General features: G+C 51.7%; 2 protein-coding genes across 3 annotated transcripts in view; both read right to left on the bottom strand.

Annotated features, from left to right (window-relative positions):
- The window catches only part of RPS7 (ribosomal protein S7), a 261,270-nt gene that overhangs the window by 99,081 nt on the left and 135,973 nt on the right, over positions 1-26,216 (bottom strand). The window lies entirely within an intron of this gene.
- Positions 1-26,216, bottom strand: part of TRAPPC12 (trafficking protein particle complex subunit 12) — a 73,772-nt gene that overhangs the window by 18,680 nt on the left and 28,876 nt on the right. For both annotated transcript variants that reach the window (XR_013967443.1, XM_080813962.1), the window contains exons 4-6: positions 24,566-24,679; positions 23,811-23,949; positions 7,010-7,122 (exon numbers count right to left, since the gene is read on the bottom strand). Coding sequence is in view for 1 of the 2 variants with exons in the window: in XM_080813962.1 (XP_080670088.1) it covers positions 7,010-7,122; positions 23,811-23,949; positions 24,566-24,679 (366 nt within the window). In the remaining variant the exon portion in view is untranslated. The remainder of the gene's footprint in view (positions 1-7,009; positions 7,123-23,810; positions 23,950-24,565; positions 24,680-26,216) is intronic.

A 26,216-nucleotide genomic window follows, 5' to 3' on the forward strand; every position in this document is an offset into this window, starting at 1 on the left:
GGGTCCGTATCAGCGACAGCCCACGCCTCAGGCTACTCTGGCATCATTATTTACGGGCTGGACCCACTCAGGCCGGCAGGGCCAGACACGTGTTCTCCTGGCTGTCTCCCAACCGGCCCGGGAAGGTGTCTTGGGGCTGGTGGCAGAGTAGCCTGCAGGGCAGCCAGAGGCCGGGCCCGCAGGAAGGAGGCACCGGCTGCTCCGACCGTGGTCCCCACTTTCCATGCCCTGGGAGCACGGCAGACTCGTTTAAATCGAGGTACACATCACCCTTCACCGGTGCAGTCACACTTAGCCAGACACTTCCGACCTTACGGCAAAGACCACGAGTGATGGGCTGCTAAGCCGGGCTGCGCCAGGACTCACGGCCACGACCTAATCTTGGGCTCCCCAGTAGGATATGCGGAGTCCACGACCAGCCTCTGGGGAGTCCTCCACGTTGGGGAAAGCCTGGCCTCCTCTGCGCCATGGCTGGCGGCCACTGACGGCCACACACTGTCCTGCCTACCGGGAGCCAGACCCACCCCTGGGCCGCCTCCTGCCGCCAGCCGCGCCACCGGCTTGCCTTTGCCCCCCCGTTACCCTCAGGCCCGTGTAGTTTTTGGCAACAAAGAACAACTAACTATAAAACGAATATAAGCTAATGCAACGTGAGACTGGGAAAAGAAAACAACAGAAGGGCCTGTGTTCCTGGCACCCGCACAGCTAACAAGCGGCCGCGCTTCCCTGCAGTGGTCAGGGCTCAGCTCTGAGACCGGCCCACCGCCCCACCGTCCTGACCGGCCCACCGCCCTGACCGGCCCACCGCCCTGCGGCCCACCGCCCTGACCGGCCCACTGCCCTGCGGCCCACCGCCCTGACCGGTCCACGGCCCTGACCGGCCCACCGCCCTGCGGCCCACCATCCTGACCGGCCCACCGCCCTGACCGGCCCACCGTCCTGCGGCCCACCGCCCTGACCGGCCCACCGTCCTGACCGGTCCACGGCCCTGACCGGCCCACCGCCCTGACCGGCCCACCGCCCTGCGGCCCACCGTCCTGACCGGCCCACCGCCCTGACCGGCCCACCGTCCTGACCGGCCCACCGCCCTGCGGCCCACCGTCCTGACCGGCCCACCGCCCTGACCGGCCCACGGCCCTGACCGGCCCACCGCCCTGACCGGCCCACCGCCCTGCGGCCCACCGCCCTGACCGGCCCACCGCCCTGACCGGCCCACCGCCCTGCGGCTGGCTTCCACAGCTAGTCTCGGGTCACGAATCATTTCCCACGTCATGGCTGTAATGGCCGAGATAACCATCTGGAAACCACATCAAGCCTTGATACCCCAGGCCTGGCAGGTCCTGGGACACCCCACGTCTGCTGTCTCCAGGACACCCCATATCCGGTGCCCCCCTCCTGTGGTTAAGGTGGCACAGAGTGGAATCAAGGGGAGACTCCCCCATCTGGGCTGTCTCCCAAGAAGGTGGGTGATGGAGCCCCGACCTGCAGAGAGCACGCCGGCCCCCCCCAGGCTGCGGCCACGGGTGGTGGCGGTTCCTCCTCATCCGCCCCGGCTGCTCCCTGCGGCTGCTGCAGGAGGCGGTCTCTTCCCGTCCGGGAGCTCCACGCTGGGGCCGAAGCTGCGCTCGGGGCAATGACTGCACTGCACGGCTCAGAGCGACTGCCGGCACAGATAGCAGCGTGCTCTAGCATTCTGAGGTGCCCCAGCCGCCTTCCTTCCCGAGGGGTGGCAGCCCTGCACCACCCCGGTCTGGTATCCACGTTCACCCCGCCCCAAGCATCTCACTTGAGAGCCCCGGCCTGCAACAATGACCCTGAGGACCAGCAACAGACACCACTCAAACACCGGAAACACAAGACAGAGAGCTCTTCGGGGAATGTGAACCGAGTAACTCCGCTTTCTTCCTAGAAACAAGGACTCGGGTTTGCAGACCATCCTTGAGGAAAGCATCTCAGACCAGCGTCAAGGCTCCGGATCGGCCCAAGGCCGCCACATGCAGTCCCGGCACCCACCTCCCACCTGTCCCCATCTGTGCTGAAGACCCGAGGGGGTGGCCCGGCTCCATGCCCATAGCCGGACACTGCCGGGCCAAGCCATGTGCGCCAGGGCTGTGCTGAGCCCGTGCCCCAGACCTCACCACCGCCGGCCCGGGGCAGGCAGGAGGCTGGGGACAGGGGTGCAGGCAGCGGAAGGAAAACCGAGGGAGGGGCAGGTGGAGAATGTCACCTGAGGAGATGCGACGTCATGGTTTTGACTCCTCACTGGTGCAGAGCCCTCTGTTCCCTAAACCCACGGGGACCAACCTCCGGCAGAGCGAGGGCAGCGGGAGTGGCCACACGAGGGCAAATTCAGGAGGGCCCCACTCCCAAGGCGGCAGGGAACACAGTGCACTTGCGGGGAGCAGGGGGTGCTGCAGTTTGACTCCACGGACGAGCAGGGACCAGATTTCTGGAACCAGGTGACCTGTTTCAGTCCAGGCTCCTCTGCCAGTTCACTGTCCCAGTCTGGTGACTCAGTCCCGTGAGGCTCCGTCTCCACAGCTGCACAACGGGGACGCCATGACCTCAAGAGCCACTGGGAGCAGTAATGGAGGTGACGGGGGTGTGACACGAGGCACGGCGTCTGTTCCGGTGTGAGCGCAGCTCGCCTGTTGATGGCGACCCCATGACCAGCGTGGTCACCACGGGTGTTTGACCTCTGGCACAGCCGGGGACAGGGGGTGGCTGAAAGACCCAGGAAAGAGCACAGAGCACGCAGGGAACCGTGCTGGCCAACAGCCTCTGGTTTAAATCTTTCCTTGGGTTTCCCACTGGCTGTGATGGACTCAGAAAACCAGCCTGCTAGTGTTGGATGCGACCTCCGAGTCCCGGAGCCTCGTCTCTGACCTCTCGTGTGCGAGGGGAAGACCAAGGACCACGGGCCATGCCACGAGCAGACCTGCGCACAAGCGATCCAGCCACAGAACAAACCTGAACCCACCAAGTCCACGCCGGCCCAAGAGTGCTGGGCTGGCTTTTCCTATTTTCCTATTTTTAGATTTTGTCCGTCTTGAGTAAATGAACTCTGGCATGAACACAGACCTTCTGCATGACCAGGACGTACTGACGAGAGGCTTGAACAAACACGGCTGGGTAAGACGAGCACTTGCCCAGGACGCTCGCAGGGGACACAGGCGTACGGTCACCACCCCACTCCCCCTGCCGTGCACAGCAGGTACCCAGACACACCTGCCAGGTGAACAAGCCTGGTTAGAACCGTCCTGATGCACAGCTGGGTCAGACACAAACCTCTCTTAAATCCCACATGTGAGTGACATCGTATGTCACGCAACAGTGTTGTATGCGGCTGATGAATCACTGAACTCTCCTACCTCTGCAAATGGTGATACAATACAGGTTACATAAACCAACTTGAAAAAAAAAAAGTGTAGTCTTCCAAAAAAAGAGAAAGGAAAAACACAAACCTCTCCGGGTTCCAGAGTGCCTGGGGGGGGGGGGCATATCCAGTTGGAACCAGCCTCACTCCTACATGGGGCTAGCGTGGGAAGGGAAGGGACACCTGTAGGGGAGCCACGTGGCCGCCCAGCAGGAGAGAGGAAGCTCTCGGACGGTGCTCATCTGGCGACGGAGAGACTCAAAATCCCGCATCTCCTCCTAATATCACTAGAGGGAATGATCTGATCTTCTGTTGATGCCGCTTGCTGCCTTCTACATAACTGTTACTTCCCAACCAAGAACAATTCAGAAAGCACTTCTGAATCTTATCAGCCTTTGGAGTCAGTACTACGAATGACAATTGTCATTATACAATATAATTTACTTTTGATTTCGGAACGTTTTAAACCATTATCTTGTTAAAGATTGTGCCAGTGCCCCTGTGAGACACAAGGCTGGGGCCTGCAGCATCTGCAGGACGCTGGACGGTCCGCCACACTCCAGGGCATGTGATGTTTACACAGGAGAGTACGTCCCAGCTTTTGACCTACCAGTAATACTAAAGAAGAATTACATGCTGGCAGACTGGACAAGCTAGATGAAATGGATAAATTCCTAGAAACATACGCTCCTCCAACACTGCATAGGCAAGGAACAGCAGATCTGAACAGACGAATTACCAGTAATGAAACTGAATCAGTAATAAAGAAACTCCCAACTCCCCAAAGTCTAGATCAGATGGCTTCACAGGTGTATTCCACCAAACATTTTAAAAAGAGTTAGCACGTATCTTTCTCAAAAAATTCCATAAAACTGAAGAGGAAGGAACATTCTAAGCTCATTCTACGAGGCCAGAATTACTCTGATACCCAAACCAGACAAAGACACTAGGGAAGGAGAAAAACAAAAAAGAAAATCTCAGGCCGACGTCCCTGATGAACACAGATGCCAAAGTCCCCAACAAAGAATGAGCAAACGGAATTCAACTATACAGTGAGAGGGTCACACGCTGTGAGCAAGTGGGACGCAGTCCAGGGGTACAAGGATGGTTCAATACCCTGAGTCAGTCAACGTGACGCACGATGTGAATGAAGGAGGACGAAAAAACCCATGATAACCCCACAGATGCAGAAGCAGCATCTGACACAACATCCGTTTATGATAAAAACTCTCAACAAAGTGGATACAGAAGGAGTGACCTCAACAGGAGGACAGCCATGTCCGACAAGCCCAGAGCTAACACGCTCAGCGGTCAAGTACTGAGAGCGTTCCCTCTAAGAGGAGGAGGAAGTTAAGGGTGCCCACTCTAGCCACTTTTACTCAACCTATTACTGGAAGTCCCTGCTGTAGCAATCAGACAAGAAATAACAGGCCTCCAAATCGGAAAGAAGCAAAACTGTCACTATTCACAGATGACACGATACCGCACACAGAAAACCCTAAAGCATCACCCAGAAACTATGAGACCCAATAAGTGAAGTCATTAAGCTTACAGGATACAAAATCAGTATGTGGAAATCTGGTGCATTTGTATGCAAGAATAACAAATTATCAGAAAGAGAAATTAAGAAAACAATCCCATTTACAACTACATAAAAGAGAATAAAATACCCATGAATAAATTTAGCTAAGAAGGTGAAAGCCCTGTACTCAGAAAACTGGAAGAGAGCGGTGAGAGAAACTGAAGATGATGCAAATAAATGGAGAGACGTTCTGTGCTGAGGCCCAGAAGAGTGTTGTCGAAATTCCCAACGGATCTGACGCAATTCCTACCCAAACACTGATGGCATTTCTCATAGAGCTAGAATAAGCAACTTAAAATTCGTACAGAAACATAAAAGACCCCCAGCCAAAGCAGTCTTGAGAAAGAGAACAAAACTGGAGGAATCACAGTCCCTGGTTTCTTACACTAGAAGCTTAATAAACCCAATGGTCTGGTACTGGCACAAGAACAGGCACACAGAGCAATGCGGTCAGAGCTGAGAACGCAAGTCATCCTTCTATGGTTACTTTATCTACGACAAAGGACACAAGCATATGTAATGGGGAAGAGACCGTCTTTTCGATCAAGGTCAGGAAAACCGGACAGCCACATGCAGAAGAATGAAACCAGACTACTTTCTTATACCAGACAGAGAAATGAATTCAAAATGGATAAAGACTTACATGTAAAACCTGAAACCATAAAACTTCTAGAATAAAACATAGGCAAGAAGCTCTCAGACGCTGGTACTAGTGATATTTTTTTGGATCTGTCTCCTCAGGCAAGAACAACAAAAAAACCCCCAAAATAAACAAATGGGACTATATCAAACTAAAATGCTTTTGCACAGCGAAGGAAATCAGCAACAACATGAACAGGGAACCTACTAAACAGCAGAAGATATTTGCAAATGACATCTCTGATATCCAAAATACATAAAGAGCTCAGAAAAGTCAATGTAAAAAAACTCAATCAGGTAGAGGGCCTGAACAGACTGGTTTTCTAAAGAAGACGTTGGGACGGCCAATGGGCACGTGGAAAGAGGCGCGGAATCATTCACCGTCGTGGAAATGCACACCAACACCACAACGCGGTGTTACCTCACACCTCTCAGAACGGCCGGTATCAAAGGCAAGAAAAAACAAGTGTCGGGGAGGGTGTGAAGAAAGCGGCACCCTGGGCATCGCCGGAGGGAGCGCAAGCTGGTGCAGCCACTCTGGAAAACAACATGGAGGTTCTTCAAAAAATTAAAAACAGGGTTAGTGTACGATCCAGCAAGCTTACTTCTGGGCCCTTATCTGAGGAAAATGAAAGCGTGAACACAGAGGGACGTGGGCCCCTCTATGTTCCTTACAGGACTGTGTATAATAACAGCCCAGACATGGCAGCCACCTGAATGTCGGTCAGTGGACGAGCGGGTAAAAACAGGGCGGCGCAGGCACACAACAGAGTTACTCAGCCGTCAAGAGAGTGAAATCTTGCCATCTGCGACACGGGTGGCTCTACAGACGGTCATCTGAGTGAAATAAGTCAAAGAAACGCTGTATGCCCTCACCTACATGTGAAATCTAAAAACCAAAACAGAAACAGACTCAGACACAGAGAACAAACTGACGGCTGCCAGGGGGAGGGGAAGAATGGAGCAGGTGAAGGGGACGAGAGGGGCAAACCCTCCAGGTGGACAGTAACTAAGACGCAGGAAGCTAACAGACAGCACGGGGACGGCAGCCAGCAACACCGTCACAACTTTCCATGGCGAGGATTCCCTAATGCCCACAGCCGCTGAATCACTGTGCGGTACCCCCGAGACAGACGCAATACTGTGTGTTCATTGTCCCTCCACAACAGCAACAACAACTAAGGAACAAGGATCTCGGGCCCTAAGTGTTGCCAGAAAACATTCACTGCCCCCAAAGCAATTTGAGCGAGAACAAAGAGTACTGGTCAGGATGCACTGGGTCCCCCTTTCTGGGGCAGTGGTGATGGCGGCCACCGGGGAGGGCTGGGCAGGGAGTGGTGCGGTGCGCCCCAAGGGCGCACTCTGTTGGGAGGGGAGGAGGACAGAGCAGGGGACCGCGGAGCCATCGCTACCTTGCTGCAGACGGCCTTCACTCTGTGGAGTCTGTCCAGGGCCTCCTGCGGGTTCCCCAGGTACTGCTGAAGCTCCGCGTGCAGGATCCGCATCGAGAAGGGGACCATGGAGCCTGGAATCAAAGTCAAAGTTGAGTCAGTCCGCTATCCTTCAGCATGCTTTCATACTTCACACACTTCAAGGAGGGAACAGCCAATGTCCCCGCAGACGGGCCGACAGAATCCCTGCATTTCTTGGTAAAATATCCAACGATGCCAATGATAAAATACCTGCCGGTCTTCTCGGTAAAGCCGTGCAGACGTATGTCCTAGACAACTACCAGAGGAGAAAGGCGGAGGTCACTACCGTTCCCATAGCTGTGCTTTAACGAGGGACTGCATCCTCCTCCAGTAAAAGACACCACAAAACACTCAAGGAGTTTTGAAACGTGTTTTTGGTATGACAAGCTCAAGCAGGAGGCTGCTGACTTAGGCTGGAGTCCCTAGAAGGAGACCCTGAAAGGACGCTCCGCGAGCACGTAAGGATGAGGGAAGGAACGGGAGCGAAGTTGAGTCTCAGGCCCAGGTCTAGGCTGGAGCTTAGCCCGATTCGGTGATGTGTGAGTGCATGTACATGTGGGTGTGCGCCCGCGTGTGTGTGTGTGTGGCTCTGGGCAAAGGCTCTGTCACAGGTGCTCCGACAGCAGGCAAGGGAGCTGCACTTGAAAACTCCGCCCCCAGGCCCAGCCCCCGGGGACCACCGGCCAGCGAGCTGCGGGGGGACGAGGGCAGCTCTCCGAAGAAGGGGCTGCCCCCGAGGTGAACTGAGACGGTGTCTGGTTGTGGCCGCGTCGCCCAGGCTCAGGAAATGTCTTTATTGATGTCATGTCTCTTCTCCCAGGATTCGAATCTGACATATGGTATATACACGAAGTACATAAAAACCATCAAAATAACCAAACAGCCTGAGCTGGTCACACAGGAGATAATGGATGTGAAGAGGACAACAAGGGGCGACCCTGCAGAGTCAGAGGAGCGCTCTTGCACGCAGCCTGGAGGGAAATGTCTGGATGCAGGGTACAGTTTGGAGATGGTCAGCAAACAAGCTATAGGACACCTGCAAGCGACTCAGCCTCTCCGTCCTCTGCCCGCCCACCGGACCGCTAATCGCCAGGGAGAGTCCCCCGTGAGCCACACCAAGACGGCTTCCCAACCGAGCTGCTCCTTCCCCTGACATGCTGGGATGCTCTGTGGTGTTTAACAAAGACAGAAGGAAGACCCACAGGGAAGTCACAAATAAGGAACTCCACAAAATGTAGCTTCTGTGGTGATTTTAAGTCCGGAGAAAAGAAAGATGACAGTTACTGAATTTTAAAATTTTTTTTTTTTTTTTTTGGGAAAATGCCCCCACCCCCACCTTGGTTTTTTAGAACACTAGAACATTACATAATTCCTATGTCTGAAGAGGATGAATGATTGAATTTCCATTCTGGAATGAGTTGTCTCTGCTTCCTGGAAAGAAGCGTCTTGACTGTGAGCATCACTTACTACAGGTCTGTGCTACCCGGGCGGGCCATGCGTTCATGGTATCATTTTCACCCCTTCGTATCAAGTCAAGAGCAGGTGATAATCATTCCCGCGTGGCTCAGAATTCATCTGCAGACAGAGAATATCTCCAGAACTCTGTAAGTTCTGTAGGATAAGCACAGACACAACTTTCTACTGCATGTTCCCAAACCGGTTTGTAAATGAGCTGAATACAAGACGAGGTGGCAGGAAACATGAGCTGTGCACAGTGCAAGTGCCCACGCACCCGAGGAAGTGTCTGCGGTTAAAAGGACATGCAAAATCATTTGGAGCTAAATGAGATTCAAAGTACAACTTATCAAAATTTGTGAGATGCTGCAAAAGCAGTGCTAGGAGGGCATTTTACAGCATTAGATGAATATATTTGAAAAGAAAGAAAATCTCAAAATCAGCAAGTTCCACCTTAGACTACTAGAGAGAGGCAGGCAATATAGAAGAAAAAGAAAATAAAAATTAAAGCAGAAATCAGTGACATTGAAAATAGGAAATCAACAGAGAAAACCAATAAAACTCAAAGCTGGGTTTTTGACAAAATTAATAAAATTGATACACCTCTAGCCAGGCTAACAAAGAAATGAAAGAGAAGACATGAATTACTAATATCAGAAATATAAGAGAGGTCATCGCTACTGATTACATGGACGTTAAAAAGATAATAAAGGGGGGCACCTGGGTGGCTCAGTGGGTTAAGCCTCTGCCTTCGGCTCAGATCATGATCTCAGGGTCCTGAGATCGAGTCCCGCATCGGGCTCTCTGCTCAGCGAGGAGCCTGCTTCCCCCTCTCTCTCTCCCTGCTGCTCTGCCTACTTCTGATCTCTCTCTGTCAAATAAAATCTTTAAAAAAAAAAAAAAAGATAATAAAGGAATACTATGAAGAACTCCTTGACCACAGATTTTGTAACCTAGATGAAATGGACTAATTCCCTCAAAGATACAATTTAATAAAAATCACACAAAAAGGAAGACATAATCTGAATAGGCCAACATCTACTTAAAAATTAAATCAAGAAATAATAACCTTTCAAAACAGAAAGCACCAGGCCCAGATGGTTTCACTGGTGAACTTCACCAACCATTTAGGGAAGAAATGATACCAATTCTCTCCACTCTGTTCCAGGAAATAGATGCAGAGGGGACACTGCCTCATCTATTCTATGAGGCTAGCAGTACGTTAATACCCAAACTAGACAAAGACATCACAGGAAAAGAAAACTATAGACCAGTATGGCTCAGGAATGCAGATACAGATATCGTCAACAATCAGCAGATCAAATCCAATTAAATGGAATCCAACAAAAAATTAGCAAATCAAACCCAAAGGTGTATAAAAAGAATTATATACCATGATCAAGTGGGATTTATTTCAGCTACGAAAGCCCGGTCCAACACTCAAAAATCAATGTAACCCATCACATCCAAGAGGCTAAACAAGAAAAGGCACATGGTGTACCAACAGATGTGAAAACCACATCTGACCAAATATGTCGTGATAAAAACTCTCAGCAAAGAACAGAGAACTTCCTCCGCTTGATAAGGGACATCTACAGAAGCCTATAGGTAACAACAGCCTTAGCAATGAGAAACTAAATGTTTTTCCCCTAAGATCCTGAACATGGAAAGGGCGTCCTCTTTTTACCACTCCTACTGCACATGATACTAGAAGTCCCAATTAATGCAATAAGACAAAAAAAAAAAAATAGGGAAAAAGGTGTATAGGTTAGAAAGAAGAAATAAAACTGTTTTTGCAGATTATAAAATCATCTACACGGAAAATCCCAAAGAACTGACAACAAAAATAATCTTCCTCAAGAAATAAGCAAGTAAAGGAACAGATACAAGGTTAATCTGTAAGTCAACTGGTTTGACTTACACCAGCAATGAATAACCGAAATTTGAAGTTAAAAACATAAGAACATTGGGGCGCCTGGGTAGCTCAGCCACTGAAGGTCATGATCTCAGGGTCCTGGGATCCAGCCACGTGTCAGGCTCCCTGCCTAGCGGGGAGCCTGCTTCTCCCTCTCCCTCTGCTTCTCCCCACTGCTGGTGCATTTTCTCTCAAATAAATAAATAAAATCTTAAAAAAAAAAAAAAGGAGAGAAGAAACACTTCTTCAAAAAACAAAAACAAAAACAAAACAAAACCCCCAAAACAGTACTGTTTATGTTAACTCCAACATAAATGAAATAGTAAGATATAAATCTGGCAATACATGCACAAAGTCTTTATGAGGCAAATCATAAGGCTCTGGTGAGAGAAAGTGGAGATGTGAGTAATGGGAAAGGTGCTCCCGGAACAGACAGGAAGACTCCACGGTGCCTCAGGGTCCGTTCTCACTGCTTCATCTGCAGAACCAAAGCAATCGCAGCCAAAGCCCCTGTGATTCTGTGGACGTGGATGTCCTGATTCGCAGCTACACGTGGGGAGGGAGAAGGTCTTAAATTTTCACCACGACACTGAAGAGATGAGCAAAGCCAGAGAACAGACACTGCCCAGCTTTACAACTTCCTGTGACGGTGGTGGAACAAAGACTGTGCGTGACACTAGCAGAAGAACGGGACATGTCCATGGAACAGAACAGGAAGCCCAGAAACAGGCTTCATAAATACAGTCAACTGATCTCTGACGGGGGGTCAAGCTAAGTCAATGGAGAAAGGGCAGTCCCTTCGGCAAACGCCGCTGGGCCGACCAGATACCTAAGTGGGGGGAAATCATCTCAACGCAGACCCTCCACCCTTCACAAAGCTCAAGTCAATACGGGTAACAGACCTAAATGTAAAATGCAAAACTGTGAAATGTCTAGAACGGAACACAAGAGAAAATCTAAGCGACCTGGGTCTGGTGATAACTTTTTAGATACAAAACCAAAAACAAGATCCATAAAGAGAAAAACAAACAAACACTAGACTCTTAAGATTAAAAACTGCCCTGGGAAAGAGGATGTCTAGAGAAGAAGAAGACAAGCCAAAGACTAGGAGAAAATATCAGCAAAACACACATCTGGCAAGGGGCTTGTATCCAAATACACAAAGAACTCTTAAAAATCAACAGTAAGAAAACAACTCAGCAAATGGACAACAGATCTGAACAGATACCTTGACAAAGGTATACAGATGAAAAAACAGCAAGAAAAATGCACCCCATCATAGACATGTCATTAGGGAGCTACAAACTGCAAATGAAAACAATGTAACAGTATCATTCCACCCCCATGAGAATGGTTAAAATCCAGAAAGCTGACAACACCAAATGCTGGTGAAGATGTGGAGCAACAGGGGCTCTCATTCATCACTGGCGCATACGCAAATGGTACAAGCGCTCTGGAAGACGGGCCGGGGTTACAACACCAAACACAGGCGTACCATATAGTCCGTGTATTTACCCAAGTAACTTCAGAATGTGTGTCCACACAAAACCGGGCACAAGAAAGTGACTTTATTCGTCATTGCCCCAAACCAGAAGCAGCCAAGATGTCTTCTGACAGGTAAGTGAATAAACTGTGGTACATCCAGACAAAACTTTTCAGAACTAAAATGAAATTTGCTACCAAACCACAAAAAGGCCCGGAGGCATCCTAAATGCACCTGGCTACGGAGAAGACACCAGCCTGAAAAGGCTGCATATTACAGGATTCCAGCAAGAGGACAATCTGCAAGGGGCAACTGTACGAAGCCAGTCAAAAGATTGGTGGTTTCCTGGGGCTAGGTGGGAGGGAAGACAGGATGTTCAAAGGGCAGTGAAACTATTCTGTGGGATACCATGATGACAGATACAAGTCTTTATCCGTTTGTCCAGACTCAAAGAACGTACACCACCAGGAGTGAGTTATAACACGGATTTTAATAACAATGTACCAATCTATTGTAACAAATGTCCTACACAAATGCAAGATGTTAACAATAATACAGGATATTAATGAAAACTGCACAGAAGAGAGGGTATATGGAACTCTCTGTACTATCTGTTCAATGTTTCTGTAAATCTGAAACAACCTTAAACATAAATATTATTAATTAAAAGAGAAACTCAACTGCACTGAGAATTTAGTGTACAAAAAGACAGTATCCCCAAATTATTGAAAAGGAAAATGTAGTTTTCAGTAAGCACCACTGGGGTATGTAGAAGGCCACATGAAAAAAGATAAAATTGGATCCATTCCTTAAGAAGGAAAAAAAGACTGTGTTTTGGGGATCTCAAATTGGAATTAAAATATATTTTTTCTTAGAAATGCTAAATGTGGGGGCACCTGGGTTCCTCAGTGGGTTGGGCCTCTGCCTTCGACCTGGGTCATGACTTCAGGTCCTGGGATCGAGCCCCTCATCAGGCTCTCTGCTCGGCGGGGAGCCTGCTTCTCCTCCTCTCTCTCTGCCTGCCTCGCTGCCTACTTGTGATCTCTCTCTCTCTATCAAATACAAAAATAAGTAAAATCTTAAAAAAAAAAAAAGAAATACTAAATATGGTAGCCAGTTATAATTAAAGGAGTGATATTAGTCCTCTATTCAAGATGCATTTAATGGTTAAAGAGACCTTTGGGAGCTGACCTAAGTGCCTAACTAGGTACAGATTGAATTCTATGGAAAATACTTTCTAAGTACTGACTGCTTTGTACATGAACTTGCGCAGTGCCACTCGTGAAGCGAGCAGTCTGTTCATAGTTAAACCACAGAAAAGTGGTCTGTAGCTTGATGAATGTTATAAAAATGTTTCTGTATAAAAAATGTTTCTGTATGGTATGAGAAGCTGCAAAGTTCACAGCTTCAAATGAAATATTTACTTTTAGCTGAAGGAGATGAAAAGTAAATTAAAATTATTTTAATTCATTGTCTAAAGATATGCAAGCAGGTAGAGGAAGATATCAACAGATTTCGGAAAGCAATCAGACACCCGAGGTGAGCTCAAAGCTAAGAGGAACCCCTATGGAATATGGGGAACTACACGGACCCCCACTTCTCAGCATGGTCCTTCCCCCAACTGCCGACTCAGGGCCCCCGGGGCCTGGGCAGAGGCAGGGTCTCGCACGGTAGGTCCCTGTGGGAGACCCTGCCTCCGCCCAGGCCCCGGGGGCCCTGAGCGCAGAGGAACACTGAAAAAGCCCTGCTCCAACCCACGGCCTCCCTGACGCGAGTTTAAAGCGTCTCAGCCCCAGGGCCCTCCAGCCGCCATCTGCACCTGCCTGGACGGGCCTGCACCCTCCCAGCCTCGACTGGCCGTCAGCATCACAATAGCCATCACGCACCGCATGGCGCAAGTCTCCCTCCTTAGCTACATGCTGTTTCCCCACTATTGGCTGCTCTTTCTAGGACAAATACAAGGTGTTCAGAGGTGAACTGGGGCGAGGGATGGGAGAGTGCAGAAGCCGTGAGTGCATGTGAGCCCTGCTGCGCTCGTCCGCGCTTCGGCCCCTGTGTGCAGAGCCGGCCCGGGCAGAGGTGACCCACACTCCTGCCCCTGACGTGGGGTTTCTCGGCTCCCTTTGGTCCTGCATGTGTACAGCAGCTCTCACAGTGGCTTTCCAAGGGAGGGGGGGAGACAAAATTCACCCACGTCTTCCTTGAATGTGGGGACATAATAAAATCACAAAACTAATACTAGTGAAGCAAAAATTCTTTCATGTTAAGAAAAAATGTAGCATGTTATTTTAGAACTACTAACACATGCTCCCTTGCCCTGATGTAACAGTGAGAGGGAACAACTCCGTGGACTCCCGGATCCCCTGCTGGCACGAGGCCTCTGTCCCCCGCTTCTCCTGTGCAGACAGGATGCGCCTGGGGTTCTGGGGCAGGGAAGGCACTGCTGTCCGCTCGGGCTGGCGGTACTGCTCCCTCACGTCAGCCTCACTCTGGGTGCAGTCTGCGGACCTCTCTGTCCCTGCTCGTGTGCACCTGCCAATCCCGCGCCCCTCACAGCATGGGCACCACACTGCCGGCAGAGAGCCCTGGGTGGGGTGGCCGCAGGTGACACTCAGCGTGGCTCCCAGTGACATGAATCTGGGTGTTTGGACTTTTAAGGAAAAGCAGATCAAAGCACCTTTACCTGACTGTCTTAGTCCGGCCAGACCCCACCTCCGGTGTCTTATGCTGGGACTCCGTGAAACCCTCAAGGCTGAGTGGTGCTGAGTGCTGAAACGCGCACGCCTTTCCCACTAGCCCGAGGCCTCTCTCCTGCAGGGACAGCATGCCTTGAAATATAGGGCTAGTCAGTATCTGTAAGGACAAATCATTCCCAGTGGATCTGTTTTTCTAGAAGATTCCCAAGTATAGTCATGACCTTACTCCAGGCTGGTGGAAGCATTCTCATTAATCATTTAGGAAACATTAAATGAAAATACTCCTATAAAATTCATTTCTGAGGGTCCTGGGCCATGCAGCAAGTCCACGCTGCTAAGCACAGAGGCAGAGAGGAATCAGAAATGAAGCAGGCCTCGTGCTGGGCAGAGAGAACAGAGTCAGAGGAGCGGAGACACTTAGCTTCTCTGTGCAGGGGTGTGCCCCTTGCTTCAGCAGCACAACTCTGCCGTGTGCTGGGCGGATGGCATCCTCTCGGGACAGGGCAGGGCTCCTGGGACGGGGCCACCCTGCCGTGAGGCCCAGCTGTGCAGACGTCCAGCAGAGAGCACCTACAGGGACCGCACGGGCCCTCTGCCCGCACTAACAGCGCACATTCGGAGGACTCTGCCTGGGCATTACGGCTCTGCACGTTTCCCCGGACATCTCCCTCGGCTCTGCTGGTCTTGCCTTGTTCTCGATTCTCCGACAGCCTGAGGAGGAGCCGCACCGCTGGCGTCTCTCCTTTCACTGCCCGGTTATTGGGACACGGGGTGCTGGATGGCTCTGGCTGACAAAGAATGCGGTGTCCCCACCTTCGCTGTAAAAACAAACCTCAACAAAACTGCCCGCACCTTCAATGCTGCATTGTGTTAAAAGATTGTTTATTTACTTTTGAGAGAGAGCCAGCTCGGGGGGCACATCAGCAGGGGGCGGGGCATAAGGAGACGCACCCCCCCTCACCCAGCAGGGAGCCTGACACGGGACTTGATCTCAGGACCTTGAGATCATGACCGGAGCCGAAGGCAGACGCTTCACCGACTGAGCCACCAGGTGCCCCTGGCTCTGCATTTTAAATTACAAAGCCCCACAAGCATACCGAGCACATGCTGAAGTTTCCCCGTGATTTATTAGGTAAACGGGAAATCCAGGGCCATTCTGGTGCACGAGCCACTGACACGCCACCTCCACAGGAGTCTGGGAGGGCTGTGTGTGACCTGGTCTGTCACGGCAGCCGTTCTTGTGTAAGACAGGTGCAGGGGTGTTCTTTTTTTTTAAACGTTCTTTTTTAAAGATTTTATTTATTTATCTGACACACAGAGAGAGATCACAAGCAGGCGGAGAGGCAGGCACAGAGAGAGGGAAAGCAGGCTCCCTGTGGAGCAGAGAGCCCGATGTGGGGCTCGATCCAGGACCCTGAGACCACGACCTGAGGGGAAGGCAGAGGCTTTAACCCATTGAGCCACCCAGGCGCCCTGGGTCAGGCGTGTTCTAACGATAGCAACGGAATCCCAAATGGAACACTTCCATGTCTATAAGGATTTCTTCTAGGAAAAGACTGGAAATGCCAAACTTCACTAAAATGAAGAGCCTGTGAAAAGCAGTGAAATTAACACCCAGCTTGCTCAGAGTGAGGAAAATGCGTGTCACACGATAAATGCCCAAGAGCTCCGGCATAAACTAGAAACGTGACCTGAGCAGGAAAGGTGAACTCCGAGAGGTGAGCTAATTTTGTCACAGAAAACAAAATAAGACGTTTGAAGCACGCGGAACAACCAGTTCTGAGCCATCACGTATGGTCATGTGCTGGAGAAGAGCTTTCGGATTTGGACTGGGAACCAGAAATGTGAACCGCGATTTCGGAGAAGGCAGAGAACGAGAGGCCAGTGATGATCTACCTTCCCTTCCGGAGGAGTGCGGAGATGGAGGAGGGGTAAGAGGGCTGGCGTCCAAGTCAAGTGTCTGCCTCATCAGTTTCAGTTTGACTTGGTAACCTGTCAGGACTCAGTCCCGAAATACGGTTTCACAGGACACCATCGTACGCAGCTCTAAGAATTCCCACTCAGCATGCAGACCTGGACTCCGTATGAGAGGAGCCGCTGCATTTATTTATGTATTTATTTATTTATTTTAAAGATTTTATTTATTTATTTGACAGAGAGAAATCACAAGTAGGCAGAGAGGCAGGCGGGGGAGGGGGGAAGCAAGCTCCCTGCTGAGCAGAAAGCCCGATGTGGGGCTCGATCCCAGGAGCCTGGGATCATGACCCAAGTGAAGGCAGAGGCGTTACCCCGCTGAGCCACCCAGGCATCCCGCCTCTGCGTTTCTTAAACACCACACTAAGGAACATCAAAATAGACTTTACTTCCCACCTTCGGCTTCAAAGTTTTCCTCCAGACGTAGATAAAGTTGAGTGAACTCTTTAATGTTGAGAAGTACTTTGAAAACCCAAAGTGCTGTGTAAGCTTTACCCGCCCACTTTCATCATGGCTCTTTCTTTTGAACAAGAGATAGTGTTCCACACAGCGGATTAAAAAGGTGGTGCTGGGACGCTGGGCAATCTCACTGTCCTACAAGACACCGGATCTAAACGATGGAGACACCACCGGTGTTGGGAATGCACACCTCATTGTCTGTGCAGATACACACACAACACGTGTGATACACAGCACGAGCCCCAACGTAAACCATCAGCTGTCAACCACGTACTGACCCTGGTTCATCCACTGTAACAGACACGCCACACCAGAGCAAGACGTTAGTGAAGAGACACATGAATGATCTTGTTACGTCACCTGCAGATACATCCCCCGCCTACAAGTCTCATGAAGATGAACCCTTCAGAAGGAAGAGCAGTGTGCTCCAGGATTAACAATCACAGAATAAATATAATTTAATTAAAGGCAAATTAAAGAGAGAAGATGATTATAAGCATACAAAGAACGACTCTCCAAAGGGAAACAGTGTGTAGGGTTTGGACAGGTGTGCTAAAACCCCATCACTCCCCAGTCATTCCTCAGTGGTCAACATTAAAGACAAAAAACAAAAAACATTATTAATCTTGGCAAGAGGCTGGTGCCCACAACCCCCTTGCCATTTCCTCTTGCGACCCCCACCCCAAAAGGTGGGGTGGCAGTGGGCTTCCAGAGGGGGCTGACTGCTCCCGGCGTGTGGAGGGAGTCGTGGGGTGTGTGTCTACGGGGTCAAGGATCAGGTGGCTGGACCCATGGGGGAATGCTCACGAAGCTGACTGCACATCTCGTCTGTTCCCATTACAGAAAGCTGAGGCGGCAGGGAGCCGGGGTCAGGGTACGTTCGGGGAACACAGGAAGAATGGTCTGTAACAGCGCCTGACACAGAGCCCGGGGAGCTCTGCGTGGCCTCGGCCCTCTGAGGCGCCGGGCCCGGGGCACATGAGCTGCTACACACTCTCTCTTCCACTAACCCTCCTCGTAAAGCTACTTCCACGCCCACAGGGTGGTCACAGCAACCATGCACTGGAGCTCAGCGGGGAGAATGTTCCAGAAAGCTGTGTGGTGGGCCGGTTCCAAGGACACTGGCAGGATCAGCCGCGCTCCTTCTGACACAGCAGTACGTGAAAGCAAGGTGAGGACGCTCCGAAACGTGGCAGGCTGGGGACGTCTGTACGTCGTAATAACAGTATCTTCTAGCGCTGGAAACAGTACTCCCGGAGCAGGAGAGGATGTTCGCAAGAGCCGCAAAAGACAAAAGATTAAATATTCGAAATGCGTGAGGAACTGCGACAGACCGGGAGCAGAAGACAACCGACGGGAACACAGACTCACCCTGGGAGCGAGCCCCGCAGAGGAAGCCCCGGCGGCCGCCTCCACGTACCCAAGGCATCTCACCCGGGAGCAGTAAGTGTGAGGTTAGACCTTCAGACCCGCCAGACAGAAGCGTGACCGGTAATGACGGATTCACAGGTGGGGAAACAAGAACTCTCAAGACCGTGGGGTTGGGAGTGTGGATTACCACAGCTGCTTCGGAAAGCAATTTGACTATTTCTTATAACACTGAAAATACAGGGCGCCTGGGGGGCCCGGGCGGTTAAGCGGCTGCCTCCGGCTCAGGTCATGGTCCAGGGGTTCTGGGATCGAGCCCCACGCCGGGGTCCCTGCTTGGCGGGGAGCCTGCTTCTCTCTCTCCCTCTGCCACTCCCCTATTTGTGCGCACACTCTGTCAAAGCAATAATGAAATCTTAAAAAAAAAAAAAACTGAAAATACAAACGCCATGCAGCCAGGCAGTGGCACTTTTAACGTGTGCCTTAGAGACACGCAAGAATGCGTGCACAGGGACACGAGCAAGGATGGTTGTTCAGGACTGTCACGCATGTCACCACCTGGAAATGGAAACCTCCTACGTGTCCCTCTGTATGGATGTGTATGGAAACGAATAATGTTCTGTGGGAGAAAGAAGCAAATGAAGAAAGGTGTGCTTGTAATGTGCATTTAAAATGTCTACCAGACACTTTCACGTGCCTGTGTGTACACGTGTGCATGCAGCGGGCGTGAAAACAAGACTCATGGGCACATGTGACAACGCACGGGAGTGACTCCTCTGGGAGGGGAACGGGACTGGGGCACGTGAAAGGCCACACTGGTAATGCACACCCGAGCTTATTACACAAATGGCTGAGGTAAATGTGGAAAAAATGTCAATATTTATTAATTATTTGAGTGTTTAATAAAATTCCTTTTTGTATTTAAAAGTTGTTCAATTAATTGAACAAAGAAACTTGCCAAAGAAATACTCAATTAAGTATTTAATTGAGTATTTTTACTCAATTTACTAATTAAGTATTTAATTTCTCAATTAAGAAGTACTTAATTGCCAAAGATATACTCAGTTTTGGCCGAATGAAGAGTAAAAAGGCCTCGAGCCGGCGGCGTCCCCAGACTGGGTTTCCCAGGGACAGAAGTGGTAACAATGTGGCGAACAGGAAGCGAGCGACACAGAAAGACCCAACACGCCCAACCGTGCAAACCAATCCATGCGCCCAGGGTCTTCGGTTCCCGTGAAGCAGTGCCGGTGTCTCCAGGCCGGAGAGGGCCCTACTGGCCAGAGTTAGAGCTCGCGGGTTGGGGACTTCGGTCTCAAAATCAGAGCGCTACGGAAAGAACGAACCTTACAATACACTTATCTTTCTTTCTCTCTGCCCCCCGACGCAGAGGCCACATGGTGCCACCGTGGAGTTCCATTTTCCTTCTTGTGCGACATCTACCCTCACCACCGGCACTGATCTTTGGAGTTTCCTGCACCTGGTGACAAGGACAGGGAGAGCTCCGTGGCCTAGTGTGCCCCTGAAGTGTCAACCCTGCTCCCGCCCCACTGCTTCGCTGCTCATCACAGGGTCTGGGCTCAAGCAACGCTCTCCCCCGCTGTCGGAAGTGCGAGCGAGGGCCCGACCCACGCAACTCCTCACGCAACTCCTCGTCTGACCTCTGCGGCCCTGGGCGACGGGGGCCGAGGCCTCTGAAGGGAGGAAGCAGTAAGGACAGAGGCCTGGGGACAGGGTTGAGCCTGGGGCGGCTCAACGCTTACTGGTGTTCTTTCTCTTGAGCAGGAGGGAGCGTTCAAACCCGTTAAGGGACAGTGTGGAGCTCCTGGAAAATACACACACACTCCACCCTTGAGACAGGCAGAAATTAGCTATGAAATTGCTAGGCGTGTATCAGACCACAATACTCTTCCTTTCTGGGATGAAAATTTAAAGAACAAAACAAAGCACTTCATGATTTTTACTCAGGACAATTTTGCTATAAATATTCTGAATGGGAAAAAATTATGCCTGATATTTAAATAAAATATATTAAAGCTCGTTCATGAAACTTATTTATTTGTTTATATTGGTATAGCCTCCTCTTTAAAGCATGTCTCACTGACTTGTTTTGCCTATATACTGCAAGTTAAAATGAAACGAATGAATCAAAATCCTGCATTTAAGCTTGTTATATCACAAAATGAGAAAAAAATTAGTAAACTTTCAGCATATTGCTGCGGACAAATGTTAACACTTTAGCGACAACGTATGTAGGATTTATGTCTATTTCATAATTTAAATTAGCTGCTTAATGATGCATGGCTACTATCTTCTCTTTATCCACATCTTGGTGCAATTTAATTTCCGGCAAAATCAGAAGCGTGTTTTCCTGGGGAATGTATGTCCTCCAAACTGAGGCTCGGGGTGACAGGGAGCGCCGCACCTGACCCTGAAGCCTCACGCCTCAGTTCACAGGAAGCTCGGCCCCAGCTGCACCAAGGCGCACTGCTGAAAGCCGGGTGGAGAAGGGCAGGGTATCCGGACTCCGGGACAGAGGAAGCAGTACCATCGGGGCACGCGAGCTACTGCTGTGCTCGCAGAGGAAAGGCTCGGGAGCAGCCCCGGCCAGCACAGGACACGCCTGCCGTCTGGGCTCTTACTGGATCTTAAACGCCTGCGGTGAATGCAGAAGTAGCTGGTGGGCACGCAGTTGTTCTGAACTTACGGTTCTCACGGACCTCAACGGGGACGGAAACCGGAGCACCTGGGAAGCTGTGTGCTTTAGGGAGTCTAGAAGTTGGATCTCCCAAGAGATGGGCCTGTGTAGCCAAAGCTGAGTACTGCCGGCTGCGGACGAGACACCTGTCGACGCCACTGCCAGCCCCCGCGTCTGCACGGGGGGCAGCCTCCTGCCCCGGAGCACAATCACGCAGTGGGGGCGGACCTGGTGGCCGCGCTCTGCCTGCATTCAGGTGGGGTGGGAAGAAACATTTTTTTATGCTGAAGGAAAACATAGCTGTTCCTCGTAAGTATGAGGATATCTTGTCCTTTTTTTTTTTTTTTAAAGATTTTATTTATTTGCCACAGAGAGAGAGCGCGCGCGTGGGAGAGCGAGCGAGTGAGTACAAGCAGGGGGTATGGAGGTAGAGGGAGAAGCAGGCTCCCCTCTGAGCAGAGATCCCGATGTGGGACTCGATCACAGGATCCTGAGATCATGACCTAAACCGAAGGCAGATGCTCAATGAGCTGAACCACCCAGGCATCCCCTATCCTGTCCTGTCTTGATTACCAAAGTCACCAGGCATAATTCATCAAGCAGAAATATACCCAAACATCCCCTTGGCCACTGCCCTTAACTCCTCTCTGGGCACCTTTCCTTCAGAGCCATCAGAAGTGGCTAGAGACTGATCTCCTTCTGGGATGGAAGTTTGCTCGTCGCCTTCCAGGGACGGGAGGGGGCTCAAACGGCCGGAAATGGTTCACCTGCGAGCTAGAGAAGTATCCCCCGAGAAACCAGGAGAAGGCCACAGCCTCCCAACACTGTGGTCTCAATCTCCATCGCACAGGATACGGGGCTCCCCACAGCCGGGCCCCCACGGACAGAGCCCACCAGCCCCCGGCTTCCAGGGGAGGAGACGTGCTCAGAGACCCGGCCGGGCCCACAGCCGTCACAGCTCCGGCAGCAGAGGCGGCGCGGGCGGGCGGCGGGCCTGGGCGGCCCCTGACCCACTTCTTCCACCTGGGGCGACACCAGAAGGCTGGGCTGTCCTCAGGAACGCTGTTCCCAGTGGCTCCCAGCTTCCGTCGGGTCCCCGCCCCGACCTGACAGGCCACAGGCGGGGAAGAAGTTTTACAAGTTTGGGAGGGGGGCCTGCTGCCGCCTCCCCTCTGAGTCCACTCGCCGCACTGCTTCACGTCCACCCCATCAAGCCCGTCAAGCCAACCGGTCTGATTTCCGCCCAGCTTTAGCTACTACAACCCACCTTTTCCACTCACTCCTCTTCTACAAGGGGTAACTTCCCTTAGTCAGAAGGAAGAAGCAGGAATAACAACACTAGTGAGGCTAAAAGGCAGGAAAGCACCTGTGGAGAAACCCCCTTCAGGCCTGGGCAGACTCGGTCACCCACCTGGCTCCTGTCCCCGCCGTGTGCAGGGTAAACCCGATAAAGGAGAAAGCTTGCTGCTTCCCTGTGTCCCCCCCACAGAACCGGGATCTGAGTTTTAAGGGAAAACAACGCAAGACGAAGCTAAGAAATGTGTTTTACTTCTGTCTCATGCATTCATCTACTACTCATGTTAACCAAGTGAGACGCTGATGTAAGTTCCCGACAATGCTATGGCCGTCACGATCTTCACTACTCATCAGGCCTCTGTACTCTCTGCACTGTTACTCTATTTTCTAACTCAGATTCTGTCTCCTGACAACCAGAACTTTCCTCTGTCCCTCCACAGTTACACCCCACAGATGCTGGCCAGCAGATCTCACAGAGGACGGCGGTCATCTACAGCGTGTTCCCGATGAACTAAGAACAGAACACGACAAAAGCCAACGCTGTTGTCACCACAACCTGTGTGTAAGACCTTGCCCAACTGCCACGAACGCCCTAGGAAGCATCAGCCCTGCTGTCCTGGGAAGGACGCCAGACAAAGAGACGCCGATCACTTGCCCAGGGCCCCACGCGACTAAGCAGAGAGCAGGACTTACTAGGAAGCCAGACAGTGGAGCCCTGGCCTTCAGCCACCACGGCACAAGTCCTCCCGAAGCTGTTTTCTGCTCGACAGCAACACGGGATGGGTTTCGACAGATCTACAAGGTTCTCCATCAAGAACCACTTGTTCTACCTCAAAGCTGCTCGTGCCCTGGAAGGCTCTCTGTCCTCTGCGCTCTCCCTTCCCCAGTCCGAGTTTCTTGCTCTTTGACAACGACCCTGTGCTATAGCCCAGTGTCTTCCAAATGATGGCTGGGGCCCGCTGGGGTGCTGCAACCAGGTTTTTGAGCACATTAAATCGGGATAGAGACCAGCAGACAATGGCATGAAGTACTGTTGCAAGAACGTTTTGTTCTGTTTGTGCGTCTGCAGTAGGTCATGATGTAGATTACCGCTTACACGGCGGCACAGTCAGAAAGGATGAACAAAAACCACCGCCCAGGTGTAGCACCGAGCCTTGCCACTGTCCCTCAGCAGGTGCCTGAGAAGGGCTGTCGGAGAGGGAACGGCTGCGCAGTGGGGATGTCCGGGAAACGTGTCTAGAAAACTGAGCGAGGTTGTACCATAAGTCAGGGCTCACTGCTAGGCTACTCACTTGTTTCTCCAGACTGGATACGTTAGGGCAACGGAGGATGCTTACTCTGTGTGAAGGAAAGCAAAGCTGAACCCACGCAAAGGCGTAAGTGTGAGCAGCATGCCTTACCCCTGCGCCCCGGGTACACGTGAGGGTAGTACTCGTAATAGAGATCCGGCTGGTCTAGATTTCCAAAGGCCTCAAACTCCATCTCGGCATTCTGGAAAAGGCCCAGCTTCACCAGCAGTGCCAGCCTCACAAACCAAAGCTAAAACACAGAGCACAAGTGAAACAACAGGTTACCTATGAACGTCGGGTTCAGAAACTCCCACTCCCTACTAATCTGGCAGCAGAGCTCGATTCCCAGTATAACAAAGCCTGCGCTCCGCTTCTCAGCACATGTGCCTAATTACACGTTTATAAAAACTACTCTTGAGCTTAAGAAAAATGATGTAAACGATTTTGTCTGATTTGGCCTAACCTGCCAATCCGTGCTGAGGAGAATGGAATCCAGAGGGCGCAGGTGTGAGTGCGAGGGAAGGCTGGAACATGAGTCGGGCGGGAGGGAGAGCAGGGCGGGCAGGGCTAGGCGTGCGCAGAGCAGCATCGGGGCGGGCACTGTGGGGCAGGGACGCGCCACAGCAGGAGGCAGAGGGGAGGCCTGGAGAGGACAGAGCGGTGTGGGTGAGCAGTCAGCTCTGAGGGCCCAGAGGGCCTCCAGGTCCAGAGGCAGAGTGGGGAATCAGGAAAGGAAGACTAAACTCACGTTGACATTAAATTTGGGCTAGGAAAAATCTATGTTTTGTTCTCATATTGTTCTTTGTGCCATGAAAGGTCACATCCCTTCCATGTCCCCGCTTTATGACCAACCAAAGGGGCTGTACCTGCAAGGAGTCTGCCGTGTGGCTGGTGGGTAGGCCGCTCTTGCCGTAGCCTTGGCCGTGGGCGGTGAGAAGGCGCCCGCACAGGTCAACCGCTGCCCTCCAGTTTTTGCAGCTCTGTAAGACACAGTGGGACGCGTCACCAAAAGCACAGCCACCCCCACATGCGGTGCCTGCCGCACCGGACCCAGCGCCAGCCACCCCTGGCGGTGACGGCGAGGCCACACTGCGGCTAGCACCGAGGACGCCACTTGCCAACGCTGCGCGGGTCATCAGGCAGGAAGGGTGCCTAGCCTGAGGTGCAGCGTGAGATGAGAAAATCCCAAGAACATTAAAGTTTAACAACTGACAGGACACAGGGAGGAGAATTGTTTTTTAAAATTTTATTTTATTTGAATTCAATTAATTGACATGTCATGTACCGTTAGTTTCAGAGGTAGAGGTCAGTGACTCGTCAGTTGCGTAGAACACCAGCGCTCACTCCATCAGCTCCTGTGGGCTCCCCCACCCCCACGACTGCTTTCCTTCTGCAGCCAAATAACTTTATTTCACAATTTTCATAAATATCAAATCAATAATTTAACTTTATGGTATGTGCCGGATGTATTTCTTTGTATCTGTAAGAACCGCGTGGGACAATAAAATAAGTGGTTTCACAAGCTTGACACTGTCTTGTTTACCAACATGAAAACGACCAGGACGCTGGCTGATCAAGCGGGACTTGCTCTGTTTATCCCCTGCCCTGATGCGACAGACAGGAGGGCCACCAGGCAAACGCATGGCAAGACGTCCTCAGAGAGAACGCCGCAGCCTTCCAAGCAGCGAGAAGCGGATGCTGGCTGCCCATCTCCTTAGCACACTGGACACTAACGCCTCTGCACGCCGCAGATGCCGCCGTTCGCGTGTGTGGCCAACACTTGGCAGGCCCCAGCAGGCCCTGGAGCCGAGTGCTGGGTGAGCACACACCCTTGCACGCATTCGTCTCACCATCTAGCAAGGAAGGCAGATATGACACTGTTTTTTTTTCAAAGATGAGAGAAGTAACTTTGGGTGTGCTCACAGCGCCTGCGGAACAAGCAGCCACGGGAATGTGTTACCTGGGGGCCAGACTTAACGTCAGGAACAGAAAGCTGCTGGAGCCCAGACGTGAAGGAGAACAGCGGGTCAAGGGGTAGGACCCTCCCGGCCGACGGGGAGCTGCCGGAGTGAAGACCGCACGTGCGAGAGGGACGGTGATCGGTCAGGTGGCCGGCACACGGCAGTGAGAGCGCAGGCGTGAGGACAAGAATGGGGATGTCAGCAAGGCAGGTCTCAGGCCACGAGAGATCCAGACTCCTCCTGAGGGGCTGGGGAGCCGCGGAAGGGCTTTGGGCAAGGGAACAACACGGTCCTGTGTAACACACACTGAGTGCGCCGCCCACCTCTCAGGTACTAACCCTGGCGCGCACCGCTCCTGTCGGCACCCCACACCTGCCAGGCGAATCCTAGGTCGGGATGAGGACCCGGTGAGCAAGGGTCCTGCCGTGGAGGGGCTTGTTCTGAGTGGGGACCGACTCCCGGCCTCTCCTGACAGCAGCCCACAGGCCCCACGAGGGGAATTCCCTGGGGCGCAGGCCACGGTCGGTGCTTGGACTTCTGGGGAATCATCGTAGGT

This window comes from Martes martes, assembly GCF_963455335.1.
Source record: "Martes martes genome assembly, chromosome: 9".
Taxonomy (NCBI): domain Eukaryota; kingdom Metazoa; phylum Chordata; class Mammalia; order Carnivora; family Mustelidae; genus Martes; species Martes martes.